Source organism: Chiroxiphia lanceolata, chromosome 1, assembly GCF_009829145.1.
Source record: "Chiroxiphia lanceolata isolate bChiLan1 chromosome 1, bChiLan1.pri, whole genome shotgun sequence".
Taxonomy (NCBI): Eukaryota; Metazoa; Chordata; class Aves; order Passeriformes; family Pipridae; genus Chiroxiphia; species Chiroxiphia lanceolata.
The window spans coordinates 137,458,138-137,479,548 of NC_045637.1; the positions used below are offsets into that span (position 1 = coordinate 137,458,138).

At 37.3% G+C, this 21,411-nt stretch overlaps 1 protein-coding gene across 4 annotated transcripts in view; it reads right to left on the reverse strand.

Moving 5' to 3' along the window:
* The window catches only part of PIP4K2A (phosphatidylinositol-5-phosphate 4-kinase type 2 alpha), a 105,203-nt gene that overhangs the window by 15,980 nt on the left and 67,812 nt on the right, over positions 1–21,411 (reverse strand). For 3 of the 4 annotated variants that reach the window (XM_032696828.1, XM_032696854.1, XM_032696845.1), the window contains 3 exons: positions 17,984–18,136; positions 5,409–5,555; positions 2,740–2,778 (listed from right to left, as the gene is read on the reverse strand). In XM_032696828.1, coding sequence (XP_032552719.1) covers positions 2,740–2,778; positions 5,409–5,555; positions 17,984–18,136 — 339 coding nt within the window. The remainder of the gene's footprint in view (positions 1–2,739; positions 2,779–5,408; positions 5,556–17,983; positions 18,137–21,411) is intronic. The other variant, XM_032696837.1, reaches the window with a different exon arrangement.

A 21,411-nucleotide genomic window follows, 5' to 3' on the forward strand; every position in this document is an offset into this window, starting at 1 on the left:
CTCTTCAGAGAATTTGCTAAAATGTCTTTTTTTTTCCCCCCTTCCTTTTCAAGCCAAAATTTTCCATCTGTTTTAACATCTTTAAGACTGATTTGAGATTCCCAGAGATGACAACAAACAAAAAGTTCGAAACAATGACATCTACTTAAGTGAAAATTGAAGTGATAAAACATGGTATAACTTGCCAGTTATGGACCATTTACATACTTAGGTCAACACAATCCTCAAGGACCTGGAATCAGTGACACATATGTAGAGATATATCTCATGACAGCAGCCCTTTAGAACTGCTCAGAGTTTCAAAACAAAACTTTGCTTGTCTATTTGTATAAATATACAACATCTTTTTTATTTAACCTTAAAAACTGCCTTGGAAACATCTGAGTAGCTTAGGGGAGTAAATGTTCTCATGCCTATTACAGATTCAGATCATAGTAACAATGAATGTCCTGAACATCTGCAATCCACAGGTGCAGTGTATTCTTCTCACCCTTTCAAATCAAACAGCAGACTCCAAAACTTAACAAAAGCCAAGTAATAAGGAAAATAATATTTTTCCCTTGCTTAAATCTCTAGAAGTATTTCTTAAAGTGTAAAATGTTGTTCCCTCAATGAACTTAGAAGTCTATCCAATAATTCCCTTTCTTAAACATTTGTTCTGAGTGTGAGCTTGTGGCTTCCCTGCTGCATTGCACTGTTGTTGGAGGAGCAGAAAGCTGTTCTGAAAGCCTCAGACCGTCTGCTTGCAACATCAATAAGCTTTGTGCAGTTCCACAAAATAAATAGCAAGATAAGAATTATTTCTTTTAGAGAAGTACTCAGAATCAAAGAGGAGGTCCTAGATGTGAAGTTGATAGGAATTTTTATTTGCCTTACCAAAGTTATGATTTCACATTAAATTTAGAGAATAATTGTTGTTTACAGTTATACAAAACTACACAATTTAGTTTCAACTTAGCTATAAGCAAGTTCAATAGTAATTTTGCCATGAACTTCCATGGGAACAAAATAAAGCCACTGTTTCTTTGAGGTCCTCACTTGATGTATTAACTGCACTATGTGTGTACTATTATTAATCTATTTATTATTATCAGGTATATTCCTAAAACTGCTCAAAACTACTGCACTAAATATCTGTATAGTATCAGCTCCTGTACAGCTGAATATGCAAAATACTGTTCAATTTTACATTATTATTATTCCAAGCATTAATGTTGCAACCTGAAGTAGTCCCATCCAAATAATCTGCCCTCCTCATCTCTGTCAGACTATTTCAGCACTACCAGCAGAGGTTTTCAGTGACGTAAATTACTGTTTGTAAGACAATGAAGGGTTAATCCCTCCGTTTTAAAAACACTAGAGTTGCACTACTAAACAAGAACAAAAACAGACGACAAGAAAAGAAAGGAGACTATTCAGGACATGTTCTTGAGGGCCCTGTACAGCAAAAAGAGAGCTTATGCTGACAATCCTAACTGCAGCTGGCATTTGGGACATGGTAGTTGCCTAATGCTGGAAAAAGAATTTTAAGTGTTTGGTCATGCCTTGGGACAAAATGGAAAAACTCTGCACAGAGTTTTTCATGCAGCCAGAGCTGTAGGGCTGACAGCTACTGCCATGTCCTTTTCTCCTTAGTGCAGTTGTGTGATCTCTAGAAGGCTCAGAGAGGCAGGTATGATACAACTAATGCTTAGGAAAAAAAAAGATCTGAATGGAATTTGGGGACAATATAAAATAAAGTTTCTTAAGTGAACTGTTGAATGATCTCATGCTAATTCAGAAGGAATGTGCTTGGAAAAATTAAGAAAACAAGGGTCATAGGTTCACAGAATCACAGAATACTCTGAGTTGGAAAGGATCCACAAGGATCATCAAATCCAACTCATAAGTGAATGGCCCCTATGGGGATCAAACCCACAACCTTGGCATTATTAGCACTGTGCTCTAACCAACTGGGCTAATCTCAGGGTCATTAGCCTTCACCCAAATTTGAAATCTAAGAAGTCTGAGATGATGGAGACTATGTTCCACTTTCAATTATCTGTAGAATCTTTAGACAAGCCTCTCCTAAAGAACCATCAGGTTATTTCAGTAAAACCTCAAAGAAAAATGGATTTTGAGGATATTAAATGTCTCAAATGAACTGAAGTTGAAGGTGCAGAAAAATAAAGTGATCAATTTGCTTTTAGAGGAAAGCTTCAGCCCAGAATTTGAGGGAGACTGTCTCTCAGTATGGCTACATGTACATCTGTCAGTCACTCGCTCCTTTCTATGGGCTTTACATATCCAGAGGTTCTCACAATTCAAAGTTTGGTTCATCTTTGCATTCACTTTAGACGTGGTGCCACGTCACAACATTCCATTAACTGACATGGGATTTCCATAAATATCAATATTAAAAGAACAAGAGAAAGAAGATGAAGAAGCAGGAGGGAAGAGAACAAAGTCCTGATGTTTTCCTACCACAGGGCAGGCCCTGAAGAAACTAAGAGAAGAGAAAAAAGGAAAAGGAGGAGGTAGAGGATTGGCTCACTTACCTCTGAAATTTCAACACCATTGCAAACCACTATTCAAAGGTCTGCAGAAAATAGAGGAAAGATAAAGGAGGGATAAGGTAGAACTCAAGAGGGAAGAATATAGCAGAAAAAAAGAAAAGGGGCAGAAACAGCACTGGTTATGTTTGTTCTGAGACTAGCTAGCAGCTTAGGTAATTGAAAAAGAAACAGAAATGCACCATACCTTTTCTTTGTCACTGGCTTCTCGAGCCACAGTAGAGCCCTGAAACAGAAAAAATGGATCTAAAAATGTGCATATGTCAGAAACTAATTTGAAAATGTTACGATAACAGGTCAAAAAGTGGATGAACTGTATCCTTCTGAACTTGAGAGCTGTTTTAAAGAAAGGTGATACAGTAGGTAGAATGCCCAGGACCTCTGAACTGCTGCAATCACTTGAAGAAGATGTATCATGAGAGAAGAAAGATGGATTAAATCCTCAAATGCTCTACATCTATTATCCTCCTGATTCCTGGAGCTTCTTCCTCATCTCATCCTCATTTTGAGTCTATGATCCTGGAAGTTCAGTTTGCTCGGCAGACTTCCCATCTTTTTGTGCCAATTAAACCATATGGTTATGGAATAGCCTATTCTACTTAACTGTTTCGACATATAAAATACACATTTGAAAAGGATGCCACACAATATAAACATAAAAAATATTTAAGAGATCATAAAGTACAAAAAAGAACAATGCACCTCACAGCAACACGGAGTAAAAAGAAGAGATGAGACCAACTGTGGATTCGCAAGATTTAAAGTGGTTGCCAAAGACATTTTGGATTTGTTTTTTAATCTGTTTTTTATCTTAAAACCAGTAGGCAATATGGTGCTTCCTGAATAAGTTGGAGATGAAAAAAAAATGACCATATATATTTCCTTAAAAATTTCTTGAAGCAGGACCATACTTTTAAGTACCCAGCATTTGTTTACCACATAATAGCACTGCAAGAAATAGTAGCTACAAACATGACAACTGGATATTGAAAGCTGGGTAAATTAGCTCTGCTGTTTGTTGGAAGGCGTGCATCGTGTAAAGAAGTGCTGGAGTGGAGTCCTACTAGTTTAAAGAACATGAGGATTCCCAACCACATCCATGTTTTTCTTTTTTTTAAGAAAGAAACTTAAAAAACATATGAAGGATAGAGAGAAAAGATATATGGGACAGTATCTCTTAGTTATATGTATGGCCCAGCTTTATATTGTTAACTGATAATAAAGCCTGGCAAATGCCTGACATTTTAGTTAACTGGTGAGACGTCTTTTATACTGTATTCTGTGCTCCAACAGACTAGTAGGCCGGAAAAAAGATCAGCTGACAACTAAACTGAAGGGAAAAAAAAAAAAAGATTCACAATAGTAAAAACTAGGGAGAATGCCAAATATCAAATTTGGCAAAAAAATGACACTGAAGTCATTTTAACAAAATGCCTCTGTGGCCAGGAAAATGCCTTTGAAATCCTATGCTGATCTGTGGTCTTTTTTTCTTAGTACCTACACAGGTAGAGAATTGTGCTATAAGTGACTTCTGAGCTGCTATCAAAAATACTAATGTATGAAAAAGGACTCTGAATCTACAACTGCAGATGCTGTAGCAAACAATATAAATAAAAAGTGATTTATAATATATGCACTGTCACTATAAATCTGCTCAGTGAAGGAATTTGTTTCAAAGAATAATATGATATTGATGTTAAATTTGAATTGTATGAGAAGTTAAAGCAATGCTTACAGCTGGAAAAACTGAATACAGCACAGAAGCATTCACAGAGGTAAACAACAGCATGACCTGTTGACACCAATGTTAAGAATGTACTGTATATAAGTACTGTTTCATTTTAAATATATTTGGACATTATGATGCTCTAGAACACATACGGTTCTCTCAAATAAAAACCCCCAAACTTTCCCTGGTAACAACTACTGCCAATAATACTAAATATCAAAAAATAAATTGCTGACAATTCAGAAATCAGTTCTTATAAATCAAGTTCAGTCAACTACCTAATGAATTGCTAGGTAGAGACTTGACAGTAGGAAGGGACAGTGCAGTACATCACAGGACAATTCTCTTAATACAGAAAGATAAATGAACATTTTAAAACAAGCTTGCAGATGCACTTAGCGGTTCAGCACAAAGAAATTAAGTGTATTAGAAAGAAATAGGTTTCTAAGGGGATACTTTAGAGAGGAAATTAAAATACAATCCCTTGGGTAGAAAGAGAAACTACATTTTGGGCATTCATTGTAAGCCCTGTATATTAACTATTGGCAAAATGACAATGAGCAGAGAAAGCTTCTGGAAAAAAACCCAAACCAGATCTTATGATAAATGCAACAGATATTTTGTTTTTTATAAGAACCTTCTCCTTTACACTTGAATTATTTTTAACATATTGAATGAATTGTGAAGCTTTTGTAATCATGGTGTACTTTGTCAGTAGCATTTATTGGTTTAAATGATGATATTTAGTTGTTTTATAAAAGCCCTCTGCAGAATCAACTGTGGCTGTCTTTCCATAATGTTGAAAAAAACCTACAAGAAGCAGAATTATTATTACTAGTGTGAAGTGTTTTACCTTTAACCATTAGTAACATTCAACAAACATACCTGGTTAAATTGCTGCATTTAAAAATGGACAAAACAAATAAATTTGTACAATTTCTATAAAACCATCATTCAGTTTTGCTAAACCTAGGTGTAGAATTAAACCACTTAATGCTGACTCTTACACAACACAATTTTAATATAATTAAAATTCTGAGCAATATTCAAGCATCAGAATAACCTAACATTTATAGTCAAGATTTTCATCTACTTTATCAGTCATTTCAACAGCAATTATTTCTCACCTTTAAATCATATTTTCTATAAACAGATAAACGATGGCTGAAGACATTTCTTGTAACAACCATATATACTTCAACTCCATCAACAGTAAGCCGGTACATGCCCAAAAACTGGGGAAGAAGTGTATTCCCATGACACTCCACAATAAACTGCAGAAAAAAAAGAAAAACCAGAAATGACAGTTGACACACATAAATATGTACTTATATCACTTTAGGTATAAAATTCCTAGAAATAACAAATTTATTTGCTGAATATACATATTTGTGTGGAGACAAACTTTCAAAAAAAATCATGTCACAACAAACCCCTTCATCCGGAGGTTATCCTGCTTTTAGGTCAGTGTTTAAAAATTAAAATCTTGAACTGCTTAACTTATAACTCTTGCCTTCTCACAGGAAGGGCAGACTACATTTGACAGACTTTTCAACTTTTTTGGTCCAAAAAGCACATCTAAGCAGATAACATTTTGGTATTGATGTTGAATACCACACTGCTGTAATCTGTACTCTGTTGTCTCAGATTATATTTAATTTGTATGTTCCTCCATTCTCAGCATTCGTTTATTATAATGAACATTTATGGTGTTGTCACAGCAAGGGGTATTATTTATCATCACTGACTTTCTGCTAGTTCCTGTGTGGCAGTAGCCTTTCAGGGTCAATAGAGCTGAGCAGTGAAGTGCAAGTTCCCTGTATTTTTTTATTTATGAATCATTATATTTCCTTAAGATCACCATATTCCACTACAAATGGGCTATTAACCTTAAAAAAATTTGCCACCTGCACCTGCAACCTGTTTTTTTTTTTTCCAACCACTTGCCTTAAAACTAATTGTTCTATTGGAAAGACCACTGGAGGAAGCAGAAAAAGCAGAGACACACTGAGGATGGGAAGTATTGAAGAATGAATTTTTATTCCCAGAATAAAAATGCCCATACTGTATTAATCCTAAAACCCTACTCAAACATATCAACTTTTTTTTTGTGGAATCAAGGAAAAGTTAAACCACAATGATGCAAACCACCAGAAAAGGACTCACCAGCTTTTCTCTTTCTGTTAATACCAAGTCTCAAACTGAGGAATTTGGAGAAAATTTAAACGTTCAAGCTCCAAATAGGAAACATCAAATCTACCCAAAAGTCAGCTTTTAAAGCAGAACAGCTTCTAAATATTCATTGAATACTGAAGCTGCTCTTTCTTTTGTGCCAAAGTGACCTGGTTATTAGAAATACAGACTTTAGAAGAATTTAGAACAAGTTAACTGAATAAGCCATTTGAATTTTTTAACAAATGTATTTGGTAAAAAATGACATAACAAAGCTCTTGGAATCCTGGAGATTTTGCAATTTTGGGTTCCTCTGCTAACTTTAAAGAATTTCTCTCACTAACTTTCTATTGGATTCTGCACATATCACAGGCAGACTTTCCTTTCTAATTGGTAAAATAAAAACAGAAGGATTTAAGAGTTCTGAAAACAATCCTGTCCACCAAGAAACAAAAGGAATGAACAACAAAGACAGAAATTGTTGACTGTGAATTGAACCCAATTTTGACTGACAGCTCTTGACACATGAGCCCCGTTGAATCTTGCTGGAATAGTTTGGGATGCTCCTTTCTGCCTGCCCCAGAGCTCTAGTGGAGGTTCAAGCCCTGAAGCAGAGAACATGTAGTCATGATGCAGTTGTGACACTTCACCACGAAGCGTTTTTAAGCTCAAACTGCCAAGGAATGGGCAAAACATGTGAAGGTCCTGCAGAGGCTCAGTGAATACAAATCAGAATCCTAGGAAGGAAATATGACTGTTCACCCCAAAATGCAAATGAAAAGTTTGTCAGTAAAAGGCCACAAAAGCAATGTCAGTTGTGAGCAGTGCACAAAGAGAAAACTTCTGTTTAACAGATACAGAATTTTTAAGCTGGAGTTCTCAAATTGGAGGATTTTCAATCACAGGGCTATTACTAACATCACAAAGCAGTTATAACACATTACAGGATACACAACTCATTTTGACCATTAGTCATTTCTCTTAGAGATCCAATCATAAAGTGAAATGAGAACTATTAATGCTGAGCTTACAGAAAATCTGTTTAAAGTACTAATATCTATTAGTCAAACTACAATGATTATTTTGTTATAAACACCAAGTACTTGGCATATATCCTAAATGTAAATACTTTTCTAAAGCTTTATAGAAAGTGTAGAGGGTTGTTCCTATAAAATCATTTACTGAGAGACTTCTCTACAATGATTACATTCTGCAAGGATGATAAAAATTAATCTAGGTTCCAACAAGAGTTTAGTGTCACAGAATTTCAGGTTACTCAATTCTTTAATGGGTTCAGCCATTCCTAATCTTATGGCTTTTAACTACAGACTTTAAATACTTAAAATAAATAACTATTATTTAAATAACAATTTTCCAGATGGGGATATGAGATGCAGAGTCTTTATCTGAAATCATACAGAGAGTTTGTGCCACGTGAAGGAATGCCAGCTAGGCACCTTGACTAATAACCCCCTGCCCTTCCTCTCAGCTGTGAGTGCCAGAGTCTTGACACTTAAACTCTCTTTTCAACCCTAGCTACTGCTATCTCTCCGATTTTAACCTTTCTGATCCTGAGTGTAAAATCTGTAAAATGGCAACATCATTAACATAACATGAGCTACATACCCACCATAATACCATAAAACAAATTCTTCTGTTAGCAGTATACAACCCCCTCCCAAACTGCCCTGTACTATGTAACAAGGACAAAAAGGCCATTAATGAGAGTTGCTTAAGTCCTATTTGTAAGTTAGGGTTTGCCATTTGCTGATGCTGTTGTTTCATTTCAATATTGTGCAAACGAACCCTTCTGAAAGGGCAGTGTTACCAGCATGCAACACAGAACATTAGGAGCTCTTCTTTCTCTTCCCTTGATAAAAAGGGATGTGGCCACATTCTTGCAGGCTTCTAAGAGACCCTTCTCAAAGCACACCAGGTACCGCACAGTTGTTTCCCATTTGCTGCTGACTGTGGACACTTGTGCCATTGCAATCTAAAGAGAAGCCTCTAAAATTATTTCAGTGTTTCCTTAGGACAGCATTTCTCATACTGATAGGGAGGCAAAGGAAAGAGGGAGGAATGCCACTTGCTTTCAGCATCTACAAGATTGGTCTAGAACTTCCTACCTTTGAAACTATCAATCCCCCATATCTGCATCACAGAGGAGGCAAAACGTGTCATCTGTTTGGGTGGGAGTCCAGCAGGACTTGCACTCGTGACTGTGGTTGGCAGATTTTCAATTTGTCCATCTTGATATAAAGGAAGTAGCAATTTAGTCACCTCAAGGTGCTTTTTAGGAATGATTTCCTGAAGTTTCCCACTCACAGCTGGAAAAAAAGTGAGCCTAGAAAATAAGCCATTACATTCTTAACAGGACTGCTAAATTTCAGTGAAAGAAAAGACCTTCACTCCTGTATGTTAACTTTTTCTAAGAAGAACATTAAAACAATTCTACCAGCAGATTTCCTAAATAAAACTGTACTACTTAGCTAATACATTTACAACTCCTTATATGCAGTAAAAAAATCCATCCTTTCTAAAACTAGCATTGTAATAAACACCCTATCATTTCATTGTTATTTCAGACAATTTTAACTTTTGTGCACAGCATAAGGACACTAAGTATTACCATTAACAAGGTAAAGTAACATCAGCATATCAACATTTTATCAGCTGTGCAGCACAGGTTTCAAATAAGTAATTTTCTGAACTCTCTGGAAACTCATGCTTAAAGCTGAAAATTGGTAAGAAATTCTTCCTATATTCTCATTAAATTTTGTATAAATACAGTTTTGAGATTCCTTAATAAGAACAGAATTTCTTCTGTCTCATTAGCTTCCTACTTCCCCATGGCAATGCTAGTAAGGTGTCAGGATGACTAAAAGATAGCACAACATTCACCAGCAAGGAAGTTACAGTACTTTTGGCTCTTTTTGGAAAAACACAGGGTAAACTTTCTGTTTCTGCTATTTCTCCTCCATCACTTGGAGACAGTCTGTGGAATGACTTGACATCAGTGAAAACTAAATCCTGAATTATATCTATGTGAAAACTCAACATTCCTATTTCTCACAGCTAGTCCTGTTTTGCAAATATTAATTTAGAAATACATACCATGCTCATTCTCTGTTACCCCTTTATATATTATTTTCACAATTTTCTACAGCACACAACATAAAGTTAAAGATTTTCAAGTCATATAAAACTTTCTTCTAGTAAGCCATGTAAGAAAGTAATTTCATTTAAAGAACTATGCAATAAACATACAGGTTTTCATATACAAGCCCTGTGATTCACACAGGGCCTTACACTTCATGTTGTTTCAGACTTGGGCCAGTGTGACTTTTACTTCTAAGTGCAGTGTAATCTCAGTATTACCACCACATGTGATTATCTAGGCTACAGATTTGCTACCAGGAACATTATTCTTGGTATTGCTACAATCAAGTCACTGTGTGGACTGACCTCTTCTGAAAAGTGCTGTGCACAGCAGCAATAGTTTACATACAGAAAATACAGTAAATACACAGAAAACATCTGCTGATCTGCTGGTGAAACCCAGGCCTCAACAGAGTCAGTATGGCCAAGTTCATTCTGCTAGATATTTACCTATGAAATTTCACATCTCCCAGTGAAGACTTTTGATATGTTTTTAGGTTACAGTTCCAGTCTGTGTGGTCCCTTTGTATATCAGCCTTATGCAATTCCATTTAACCACCACACTAATGAGTTTCCAATTTTCAGAGTTACCTCTCCTATAGAAAGAGTTGGCCCATTGGATGCAGGTGAAATGCAGACTGTTTGGATGAGAATGCATATATTCTCATCTCTACTTTTTCTGCTTCTCCTATTTTTTTCAGATCAAAACTGCTTTACAGGTCAGTTACCTTAGCACAGGGCAGAGGCTGGGTTCTGTGCTGCCTCTTGATTCTCACAAGGAACTGGCTGAAAGGCTTTTTTCAACTACATTAGGACATACAGAACGTCAGGGTCACCACTACATGGCATACATCCTTCTTCATGCCCAGTTTTGTTCAAACAGTATTACATTATACTGCCTTGCTTTGCCTTTGTACCTACCACCCTTTCCCTTCTTTTTGTGATACATACGGATGCGGGGGTTGGGAGGACGGAAGCTGCTGATAACCTGTGCAAGTAATGACAGGGAGGGAGAGGATGACACAAATGTAAATGTAGCTCTGCTTTAGCAACCTACCAGCTTGGCGCCAGCACATCTCAGTGCAAATTCCTAGGCACCCAGTCCCCACTTTCTTTTCTGGGATATTCTCCAGCCTATGTTGTCACCAATTCTGTGACTAAATTGGTTTTAGCCTGCAGTAATGTTTTTCTATCTACTTATGATTTTAATTTTTCTCCTACCTTCCACACAACATCCTTATGCTATTTCTTGATTCCTGTATAGCCCTTAACCCTGTTCTTGGTGCAATTTCCCCCCTTTTTACCTTATTGCCTAAATTTTCCCCCCTTTCATTTGCTTTCCTGTTTCTTTCATATCTTTTTTCCTCCCCAGCAGCTAAGGTCATATATTTTTCTGCTTTTGTTTTCTCTTTTATGCTGTTAATTCCCCTTTTTTGCTCATTCTATTCTTTCCTTTCTTACCATCTCCATCACTCCACCCTTTGCTGCCTCCGGTAAATGTGCAGTCTCTCTCCTTTACCATTATTCACTATTTCTGCTGGTTGCCAGGGAGACAAACAGGCAGTGCAATAGGTGTCAGTCCTGCATACAATTACCTGTGTAGGGAAGAGAACTGTGCAGTCAACAGGGACAACTGCCTATAGAAAACCTAAAAGGTACCTGCACTCACAAGTAGCTTTATACTGGAAGGTTTGTACGCTTGTATTGGGTTTGTGTGGTCAGCCTTTGGTAGTGGGGGGGCTATAGGGGTGGCTTCTGTGAGAAGCTGCCAGAAGCTTCCCCCATGTCCAGCAGAGCCAATGCCAGCCACCTCCAGGATGGACCCACCACTGGCCAAGGCCAAGCCAGTCAGGAATGACAGTAACACCTCTGTGATAACATAATGAAGAAGGAAAAAAAAAGTTATTGGACAGATGAAAACTGCAGCCAGAGAAGGGCAGAATGAGAACATGTGAACAACTCTGCAGACACCAAGTCAGTGGAGAAGGAGGGGGAAGAGGTGTTCCAGGTACTGGAGCTGAGGTTCCCCTGCAGCCCCTGGTGCAGCCCATGGCGAGGCAACTGTGCCCCTTCAGCCCATGAAGCACCATGGGGGTGCAGAGACCCACACTGGAGCAGGTGGATGCCTGAAGGAGGATGTGACCCTGTGGGAGGCCCAAGATGGAGCAGTGTCCTGGCAGGGTCCTGCAGCCCCATGGAGAGAGGAGCCCATGCTGGAGCAGGCTTTACTGGCAGGACTTGTGGCTCTGTGGGGACCCACGCTGGAGCAGCCTGTGCCTGAAGGACTGTACTCTATAGAGGAGTGACCCATGTTGCAGCAGTTCATGGAGAACTGCTGCCTGTGGGATGGACTCACATTGGAGAAGTTTGTGGAGAACTGTCTCCCATGGGAGGGACCTCATGGGAGCAGAGGAAGGACTCCTCTCTCTGAGCAGCAGCAGAAACAACCTGTGCTGAACTGGCCGTAACCCCCATTCCACATCTCCCTGAACCACTGTTAGGGAGGAGGTAGAACCTGGAAGGAGGGAGGGGTGGAGGGAAGGTGTTTTTAAGATTTTACTTCTCATTCTCCTGCTCTGATTCTGTTAATTTAATTAATATCCCCACTTCGAGCCTGTGACGGTAATCACTGAGTGATCTCTCCCAATCCTTATCTCAACTCATGAACCCTTAGTTGTATTTCCTCTCCTCTGTCCAGTTGCAGAGGGGAGTAAGAGAGTGGCTTTAGTGGGTACCTGGCATCCAGGCTCCCCCTTTGTTCCTCTTGTTCCTCTGCTTTGAGATGGCTTCTCAATTTCTTTTCTTTACTGGTTAGTTGAGTGTCAGCACTGAGGAATAATAAATTCCTTTTGAAGTCCAATTTAATGAAAAAAGAAAAAAAAGGTGTTGAAAAGGTGTTGGTTTATCTGAGACACTCAAATTGCTTTCATTTATTTTTAAAAATTTTTATCCTGCCCATCATCTGTTCTCAAAGAGCATAGGGATCCACTTTTATACCAATTTAAGATTTGAAACAAGTTTATAAGTCACTGGAAAGGGCAGCGTGTCTTGATTCTGACATTTCAGATACCATAACAGCTGCCTTCAGAATTTTACTTAACTGTCATTGATTTCTGCCCTTGAAAATCATATTTGTAGTTTAGAAAACATCTACATATATAGTAATATCTACAATAGTACATTCTGTATTTTATATAAATTAAACTTTTTGCAAAGGACAACATACCCAAAAGAAATATATAAACATAGCTTGAATATATGCTGGAACAAAAAGTTTTCCTTTAGGAGGTAGCGGGCTATTACCCATTTTTAAACAGAGGGTGAAATCCTGGCAATGCACTTATCATAGATGACTTTGCTGAACTCTCCCTTAACAATGACAAAGGGAGCAGTAAGTTTAATTCCCTTTTTCTGGTCCATGCTCTTGGAGTCAGGAGCCTAGGTTTAAAACAAAACTGCACTAGATTTGGAGGTATTTCCAATGAATATTTGATTTTGCTCTCACATACTATTTAAGTATTTAACATAAAATTGCTTGATTAACTTTCACAGTTTTAAATGGTCCAACTACATCTGTGAGCCACAGCAACAGCTTTTCTAATATATGAAAGTCTGACCCATTTGAGTATATCAATAGTTCTGCTGCATTTCATAAGTAAATGATGTTCAGCTGAGTAATACCTAAGAATAGTAAGACTAATAACTGATAACACACCAATAATACAAACGTACTGCAAATTATCATTAAAATGTGACTAAAAGCAGTATTTCACACTATGTATCAGAAAATATTACTGTATATAGAAACTGGCTAGCATAGAGATTCACAGAAGAATCGAACATGTTATATATATATATATATATATATATATATATATATATATATTTGTATTTATCATAACACTTTGAAATCTAGCTGGTTCACACTCTAGGCCATTTGTCTTTCAAATGCAGATAGAAGGCTGACCCATGCATGATGGACTTCATAGTCTAGTCATAAAAAACTAGATGCTTTGTAACTTTAGATACGGAGAAAGGCATTATTTCCCGTTTGCCTGGTGTTTTTTTTTTTCTTTTTTTTCTTCTTTTAACTTTGGGAAAGAAAATAATAATCTCTAGTGTTTCTACTCAGTACTAAAAGTGTCAGACTCATCTGATGAGTTGACAGAAAGCATCAGTGTTTAGACTGAAGTGTTCACCATCTGTCTGAGGTTGTGGGCCTGACTGCCACTAAAAAACAAGGCATCACATCAGATAGGGTAAATGAATGAATGCAACTCATAATTTTGCATTGCAAGTATAATTTACAATTGTCAGGACTATTATTTACAATTCAACAGTTTTAATTCACAATCGATATACATACTTACATGATGATGCTATAGTAACTTCTCCTGATATGCCTTCAAGCCCAGTGCACTTTTAGTTATTTACACATTACTAGCATGTAGCCCTAGGCTTGGAATTTGATCTTTTATCAGATTATCTTCGATAATTTAAGAATACCAGTCTAGATTTGGAATTTTTAAGCTTACAAGTGTTTACAGGCTATGAACTATTCCTGCTCCTTCTGTAAACACCTGAGTATACAGACTGTGTAACTATAACCTCGGTTCCTCACAGCTCCAAAGAACAGACAGGTTATTGCACCTTCTGACAGATGGAGAGAGAAAGGACTAGAAGAACTGGATGGGTTTGTGAACTATACGTCTCCATGATCTCCAGTTACTGATAAAATTACCTTTATTCTGACTTTCCAGTGCCAGTCTACATCTCTCTTTCTAACCCTTCGGGGACTTCCCAAAAAATCACTGGTACTTGGAATTAGATTTTGGAGGTTCATGGGAAAAGCTGTCATGTTACATTTCTCTGCTGACCACACAAGCTCCAGATGCCTCATTGGTACTTTTGCAGTTAAAAAAGGTGTAAGGAGATGAAAACTGTTTTGGTAAATGAAGGTCATATTCAGTCTCTCACACTTATGACTTGTCCCAGTATTCTCTGTTTCAAGATAGGTGTCCTCTGGTGTTTATTGTTAAGCAGTTCAAACAGTCTTGGAAAACACTTGATAAGGCTTGTTTGGTCCCTAAGCAAGGATAGAGGTACTTCCAAGGTCCAGAATGATTTTATCAGTTTGGAGCTGTTAGTCTTAATAAGGAAACAGTTGAGTAAATATTATGGTTTAAATGAAACTCATTCAGAGTTTCAACCTGGGGAAGAAACCTGGAATGAATTTGTAGAGATGAAAAAACAAAACCTGGAAGAGATGCTCTGTCATAAATGGTATGAATTTCACTCATATTCATGTCATTAGTAATGGAAGATAATTACTGCCTCCTTGGGCAGGTGAAAGAGGGTGCAAGGTACTGAAAGTTTACAAAACACTGTTCCTAATGGGCAGATGATCTAACTTCAGTTCCTTTGGGGCTACTTGATCTCTAACGAGGGAGAAACAGTCTTCTAAAATTCACATGAGTCACCTCCCTAGCCTTCAAGCACCTGAGAAAGGTTATTCTTCCCAGGATGAGCCCTGTACTATGTAATCGGGTCTGAACATGTCTGCACACTCCCTTTCTTGGAAGGCTGAACCTTTTCAAATTCAGCTCTGTTCTCAGAGCAGACTGGCAGAGGGTATGATGCAAGGGTATGCCACTACAAGTCCCAAACTAGTCCCAATCACATCTGGGCTATCAAGCACAGCTTGGCCAGGAATTCTCACATATCTGGTGAGTCCTGCTGGCAAACAGTGAACTGAAATTGGAGAAAAGCTAACAAGCACACTTGTCCCTAAAATTCCCGTATTTGGTAATTTAGTGTGTAATTATTAACAATTAAAAAAGATACTGGACAGTAAGGTATGTAATTCAGTAGAGGGAACTTGACATTTCCTCTACTAGTAGAAGAGAGTCTGCCAAAACAAATGTGAACTCAAGAGAACTTGTTTTATTGACAAAGACTTCTATAGGAGTACCAGTACAACATGTGAAATGTCTTGTACTACTGCAACTATGCCACCTTACAGAACCATAAAGTTACATCCACACAAGTGAATTAGACAGGTCTTGGATTGTCTTCTGGCCTCAGTTCTAGTTGGAATGGAACAACTCACACATAAGTTATTAAGCTCTCCTCTAAAAAAGGATGCCCATATTTCAACTCGTAATATTAACTCATCTAAATTGACACCTTTATCCTTGCCCAGAATTATTCAGGAGACAGCAAGCTGGCCCGAAGCAAAACCACAGTAGGGACCATTAATGAGCTCAAGTGCCAGTGGATGGTATCTGGCATTGCACCGTTTCCGACTAGAAAGGTAATCTAAGGTTAGTCTGTGTGGGATGACCTGGTCAAGGGAATTATTAATACCTTTCCACCAGAGCATTGGGTTCTCTAGACTTTGAAAAGCAGGCGAAGACAAGCTTCACTTGTCTGAAAAACATCTAGAGAAACGGCAGGACAAACTGCTGTACATACTGATCCCAAGCATTCACCTTTCAGCAGCAAAGCAGAGGACATTGTATCAGCCGTCATCAGAGCTAGTGGGATTTAATTTAGATTTTATTCAGTACATTGCTAAAGATACTGAAATTAGTTAATTTCATTGAAAAGTCCAATTATTAAACTGTCTCTGTACTTGAGTGCTTCTGCATTTATAGTTTTGTAAAGTGCTTTCAAGTTCTGAGACAAAAAGAAATACAAATTGTATGTTTATGAATCTTTTAGAGGCACCAATGAGAGTTTTTTTATATTAATGTTTTTCTAGAATAAAGTGAAATTAGATGCCTGGTAGCGATAACTTTCAGATCATTATTCCTTGTAACCTAGCCTATTATGAACCCTGACGTTGGAAAGCATTAATGAAAAAAGATTCCAAATTATTAAGTTCATTCATCTTAGCACTGTCTTCATTCACACTCTTGAAAGAAGATTACTGTTTTGAAAAGCAAAATGACTTTTCAGCTGGATTAAGTCTCAAAATCTGGATCGTTATTACTAGCTTCTAATGCCAAATATGAAACGGACTAAAACTTTAATTCTGCTGCCTGCCTCACAGATCAAACCCTTTCAGAGCAAAGCTAAAATTGTAACTTTGAAAAGTCATAAAAAATAACCCCCAAATTACAATTAGGTAATGGTTTAAAATTTCTCTTTGGCAAAACTGTGATTAACAGATTTCTCAGAAGTATTTGTGACAGTGATATTTATTCACATTAAAACAAACACATGGTGGTCCTACATGTTATTTAAACAGAAGGACAACAAGCAGAGAGAGAAAAAGAGCTCATATCTAACTTCCTGAAGGTTTCCCAAGCTACTCTGGACTTGAAGGGCATTCAGAGATCTCCCTTTGAGACGCATAAAGATGGCTGGCAACACCTTCAATCCCAAGCACCCTGAAAGAATGCTCGTCTCCCTCTCACCTCAGAATTAAAACCGGTTTTACAAAAGTAGCAGTACTAAAAGAACTGCAACAAACAAGAACATTATAAAACAAAAAACAAACCACCTAATCAACAACAAAAAAGCCCAACCCCTAATGTCCTGAAGTCTTTACCTGAAATTCCAACTTAGGGAAGAGAGAAGGAATATGGAAAGAAGGACAAACCCACCCTCCTATTGGGTAGCATATTTTAGGCGATTTTTAGAGGCTTTTCTGACTTCTGCAGCTTTAGAACTTATTCAAACAGATCTAGGGCTAAGAAAGCTAGCACTGATTTTATTAAGGGTTCTCATATTTCCCAAGTTCTGCTCCCCCCTATGCCATCCACACAAATTATACACTGGCACACTATGGCAGCTATCAAGGTTGATTTGAGGGACCTCCACTGTTCGCTTTTGACTTTACTGTTGTGTATGAAAATTCACACTGTGAAAACCAATATTTTTATTAGTAGGAATTTTACATTAATGATATTCAATTTTTCATTTCTCATATAACTTTAATTCTTTGAAATCTGTTGTTAAGTGACACACAGAACATTCAGTGATCAGATCAGAAAGAGGCCACCTGCACCATTCATACACACGTACACAGACATCTCTCTCCAAGCAAGTCCAGAATTAAGTAGCTTCAAGCCTGGAACTCCACTAGCCAAAAGAAAAACCACCTTCCTAGTACGGCAAAGGAGCTTATGGCCTCCAAGTTAGTATCTCTGCATCATGTAGACATAACTTTGTACATAAAGCTAGCACAGATATTTAGAGAAGTGCAGCCTTGTGAATTGCAGACATACAATAAATGCAAAAGAGAAAAAGTCTGAAGTGACTCTTTTCCCATAATTATTCATTTAAAACTTTTAAGACTACAAAAAAGATTAGCATTATAATATATAAGAAGAGATCCCACACGCTGATAGAGTTCATGTATTACCTGATGGTATTTCTTCAGTATGTTGTGCATTTCTGCAACATCTTCACTTGTTATAGTTTTGATGATATATCTTTTGTCGTAAGATGTATGAAAGCGGGCACCACTGCGTGCTTGGGAATCATTGGCAAGGGGTGAACTTCTTGTCAATGAATTCTGTCAATTATTTAAAACAAAAAAAGCATCAAGTCAGGCAAAAGTGTGTAACTTTTAATTAGAACAAATATAAACAATCTACATTTATTTTAAAATCTTTTCCAATACATCTGCACCAAACTGAATTCTGCAAAACACTTATTCACAGTTTTGTTTGAGAAAACACTTCAAAAATATTCCAAGAACAAAAGCATGTCTGGGGGGAAGGTATTGCCCATCAGTGGTTCAAAACTCATCCTCAACATTCGATGAGAATTTATTGCACTTTGTTATGTATACAATATCAGCTTTTGGGAAGAAAGCATACAGTAATGAAAAATCCAAAAAGAAAACTGTGTTTCACCACAATAATTATAAATAGAGGAGTCATCCATACACCACAATAATTATAAATAGAGGAGTCATCCATAGTTACAGTATCACTTTAAAACTAGGAGGATGTGCTCTTGAGACAGTGTCATCTGGTACATAAACAATATCACAGGTAAATTTCTGAGTTCTAGTACCAGAGCTATTCCAATGATTTCATATCCAGAGTTAAGCAAATAATAATACTGTACAGTACCTCCTTTTGTAAAATAGAGCTACCTCCACACAGTCTCAAGAAGGGAAGATTAGTCAATGATTGTATAGCAGTTAGAAGAGAAACTGCTAGAGGTCAGGGACCATTTTTAGACTGAATTTTGAGATTACCTGTGCTTCAACAGTAGCAAGAGAAGCCCTCTGCTTTTTTTCAGAGAATAAGAAGTATTCAGAGTAGATTTTTTTATATTTATAAAAACAACAAAACTAAACAAAGTATAACAACTTGCTTTTGGCTGGAAACATCTTTCTTTACCAGTAAAAACTTATGTCAATTGTTATATACTTGAATTACACAATTATTTTTTTTTTTTGTTTTAATAAGTAGTAACAGCAGCAACATAGCCATGAGAAAACAAGGATGTTCTTACACCCCTTGTGTACTTCCATAAATATGGACATACACTGAAAAGGTTAAACAAGTTAATTACAGACTGCTGGAACACTTCTATGTTTATGAAACAAACTTGCAGTAACCATCTGGTATATCCCTACTTGGTAGCAGAATACCCCAGCTCCTGCTATTGTCCCTCATTGTACCACACTGCACAAATAGCTCTTCATAAATTGAAATACACCCCCTCCCTTTTCACAGTCACACAGCATAACGTTCTCCCTGTTAGGTGAAAAGCCTTTTTATTTTCACAAGAAGTTTTAATAAAATTTTATATATAAATGTAAACGTTGCAGGTTCCTGAACAGCAAAGGTTCAGCTCCAAAAGCTATAGAATGAGATGTTTGTGTGGTTTAATAAGGCACCCTGAACTAAGTCACAAAACAGATTTACACTGGAAGAATGATGATGCTTTCAGGTAGTAATTACCAATATGCTCCATCTACCACAATCAGGTACCAAACCCACAAAACTTTCTTTTTGTAGAACCTATGTCTTATTTGGAAGTTTTAACCATTGTTAAACCTGTTCACAAGCTCTATGGACTTAAGCAGGAGCTGGACATACAGATTAACCCCTGTGATAGAAGGTCAGTAATTACTATAAATTAGTAACCTCAACCAAGAGATGAAGGCACCTACAGTCCCAATTTAAGATGGCATTTGAACACATACAATTATGTCTCCATATTTTGGAGATTCATTGACTTCAACTGGCCCTCAGCACAGCTAAATTTATCCCAATTGTGGGGTGCTTTCCAAAATCAATTTTATATGAAATAAAACCATTTTCCCACCAGGTTACTTAGTTCAAGTGAAATACTCAGGAGTAGTAGGAATAACACTAAATCACCTAAAAGCACACAGTTCTACAAGGGCTTATTAGAATGAAAACCTTAATTACATGTAAGAGAAATAAATCATCTTCATCTATACTTCTAGGCTTGTATAATGAACTAGAATAATTACTAATGTCTATGATAAAAAGTGACACCTTTCTCCATTATCCTCTCTATTCACTAGCAAGAGAAAGGGCATGGGTGCTTTATAAATCAACAATTTTTTCTAGACTAACCAGAACAGAGCTTTAGGGACAACCATTGCAGACATTGCAGTTCCTTCTCTGCACTGGCTTTTGGACAGACAATTTAAACAGACTGAGTCCTGATACACCATCACTTCACACATTATTGAAGATAGTAGAGAAGAGAATTTAAGTATCATGGCAGTTTTCCTTAGCTGTTTTCAGATTTTTTGTATTCAAATTAATTTCCCACCACTCCACCACTGAAGTCTATTCAAGGGACCAAGTATTATAAAAATAATTAAATTTTCTTAATGCTATACTTGATACCAGTACTCCATTAATTTTCAAATTGAAGCATGAATAGAGTTGTTGTTAGAAGCCATACTCTGTAGAAACTCTTTCTGTTCTACACTCAGACCTTGGTTTTGTTTCCAGGCCTGTATTTAGTAGTTCAAGATGAAGAACTGATAACAAAAGCTCAAAACCAAAAAAAAGTGCAAATTCAGTTGCCTTCATCACAAATCAAAAATATGATCTAACATAAGAATTATTTTTAATTATGAAAAAAGCAAACACATGGGTAACCATTAATGTATGTGGTGAATTAAACGACTGCTAAGTTATTAGGCTATAATTCAGTTAGTAATAATAAAGGCTACTGAGTAATTACTTGTTACTGTTCCCAGCAGAAAAGGGTGCATTATTCTGAGGTTAACTATTGCAATAAAGCAGTAGCCACAGTTTTCTGAATGTATTTTTTTCCATAGAACCCTAGTATTCAAACTGTAACCCATATGGTATAAACCTTGAAAGCAATTAACCTGGCAGGAGACCTAAGTTGTTTTCCTATAAAAAGCTGCAAAAGAGTGTGCTTGCTAGTCTGCCACCGAACCTCTGAAGGAGGAGGAAAAGGAAAATGTGAAAGAGGACTTGAACTCAAAATTTCAAATACTCTTAAGGTTTATTTTAACATCCTTCATCAAGAGATTTTCAGATATGAGTGGAATTCAGACCTGGGAGAACCTGGTATAAAGGAGGACCCAGTCAACTGGAGGTTAAAGAACATGATGCCCGTCCACAAGAAAGGTTGAAAGGAAGATCCAGGGAACCACAGGCCTGTCAGCCTGACCTCGGTGCCAGGGAAGGTTATAGAGCAGATCATCCTAAGCAGCACGTGTAGGACAACCAGGGGATCAGGCCCAGCCAGCTTGGGTTTGTGAAAGGCAGGTCCTGCTTGACCAACCTGATCTCCTTCTGTGACAAGGTGACCTGC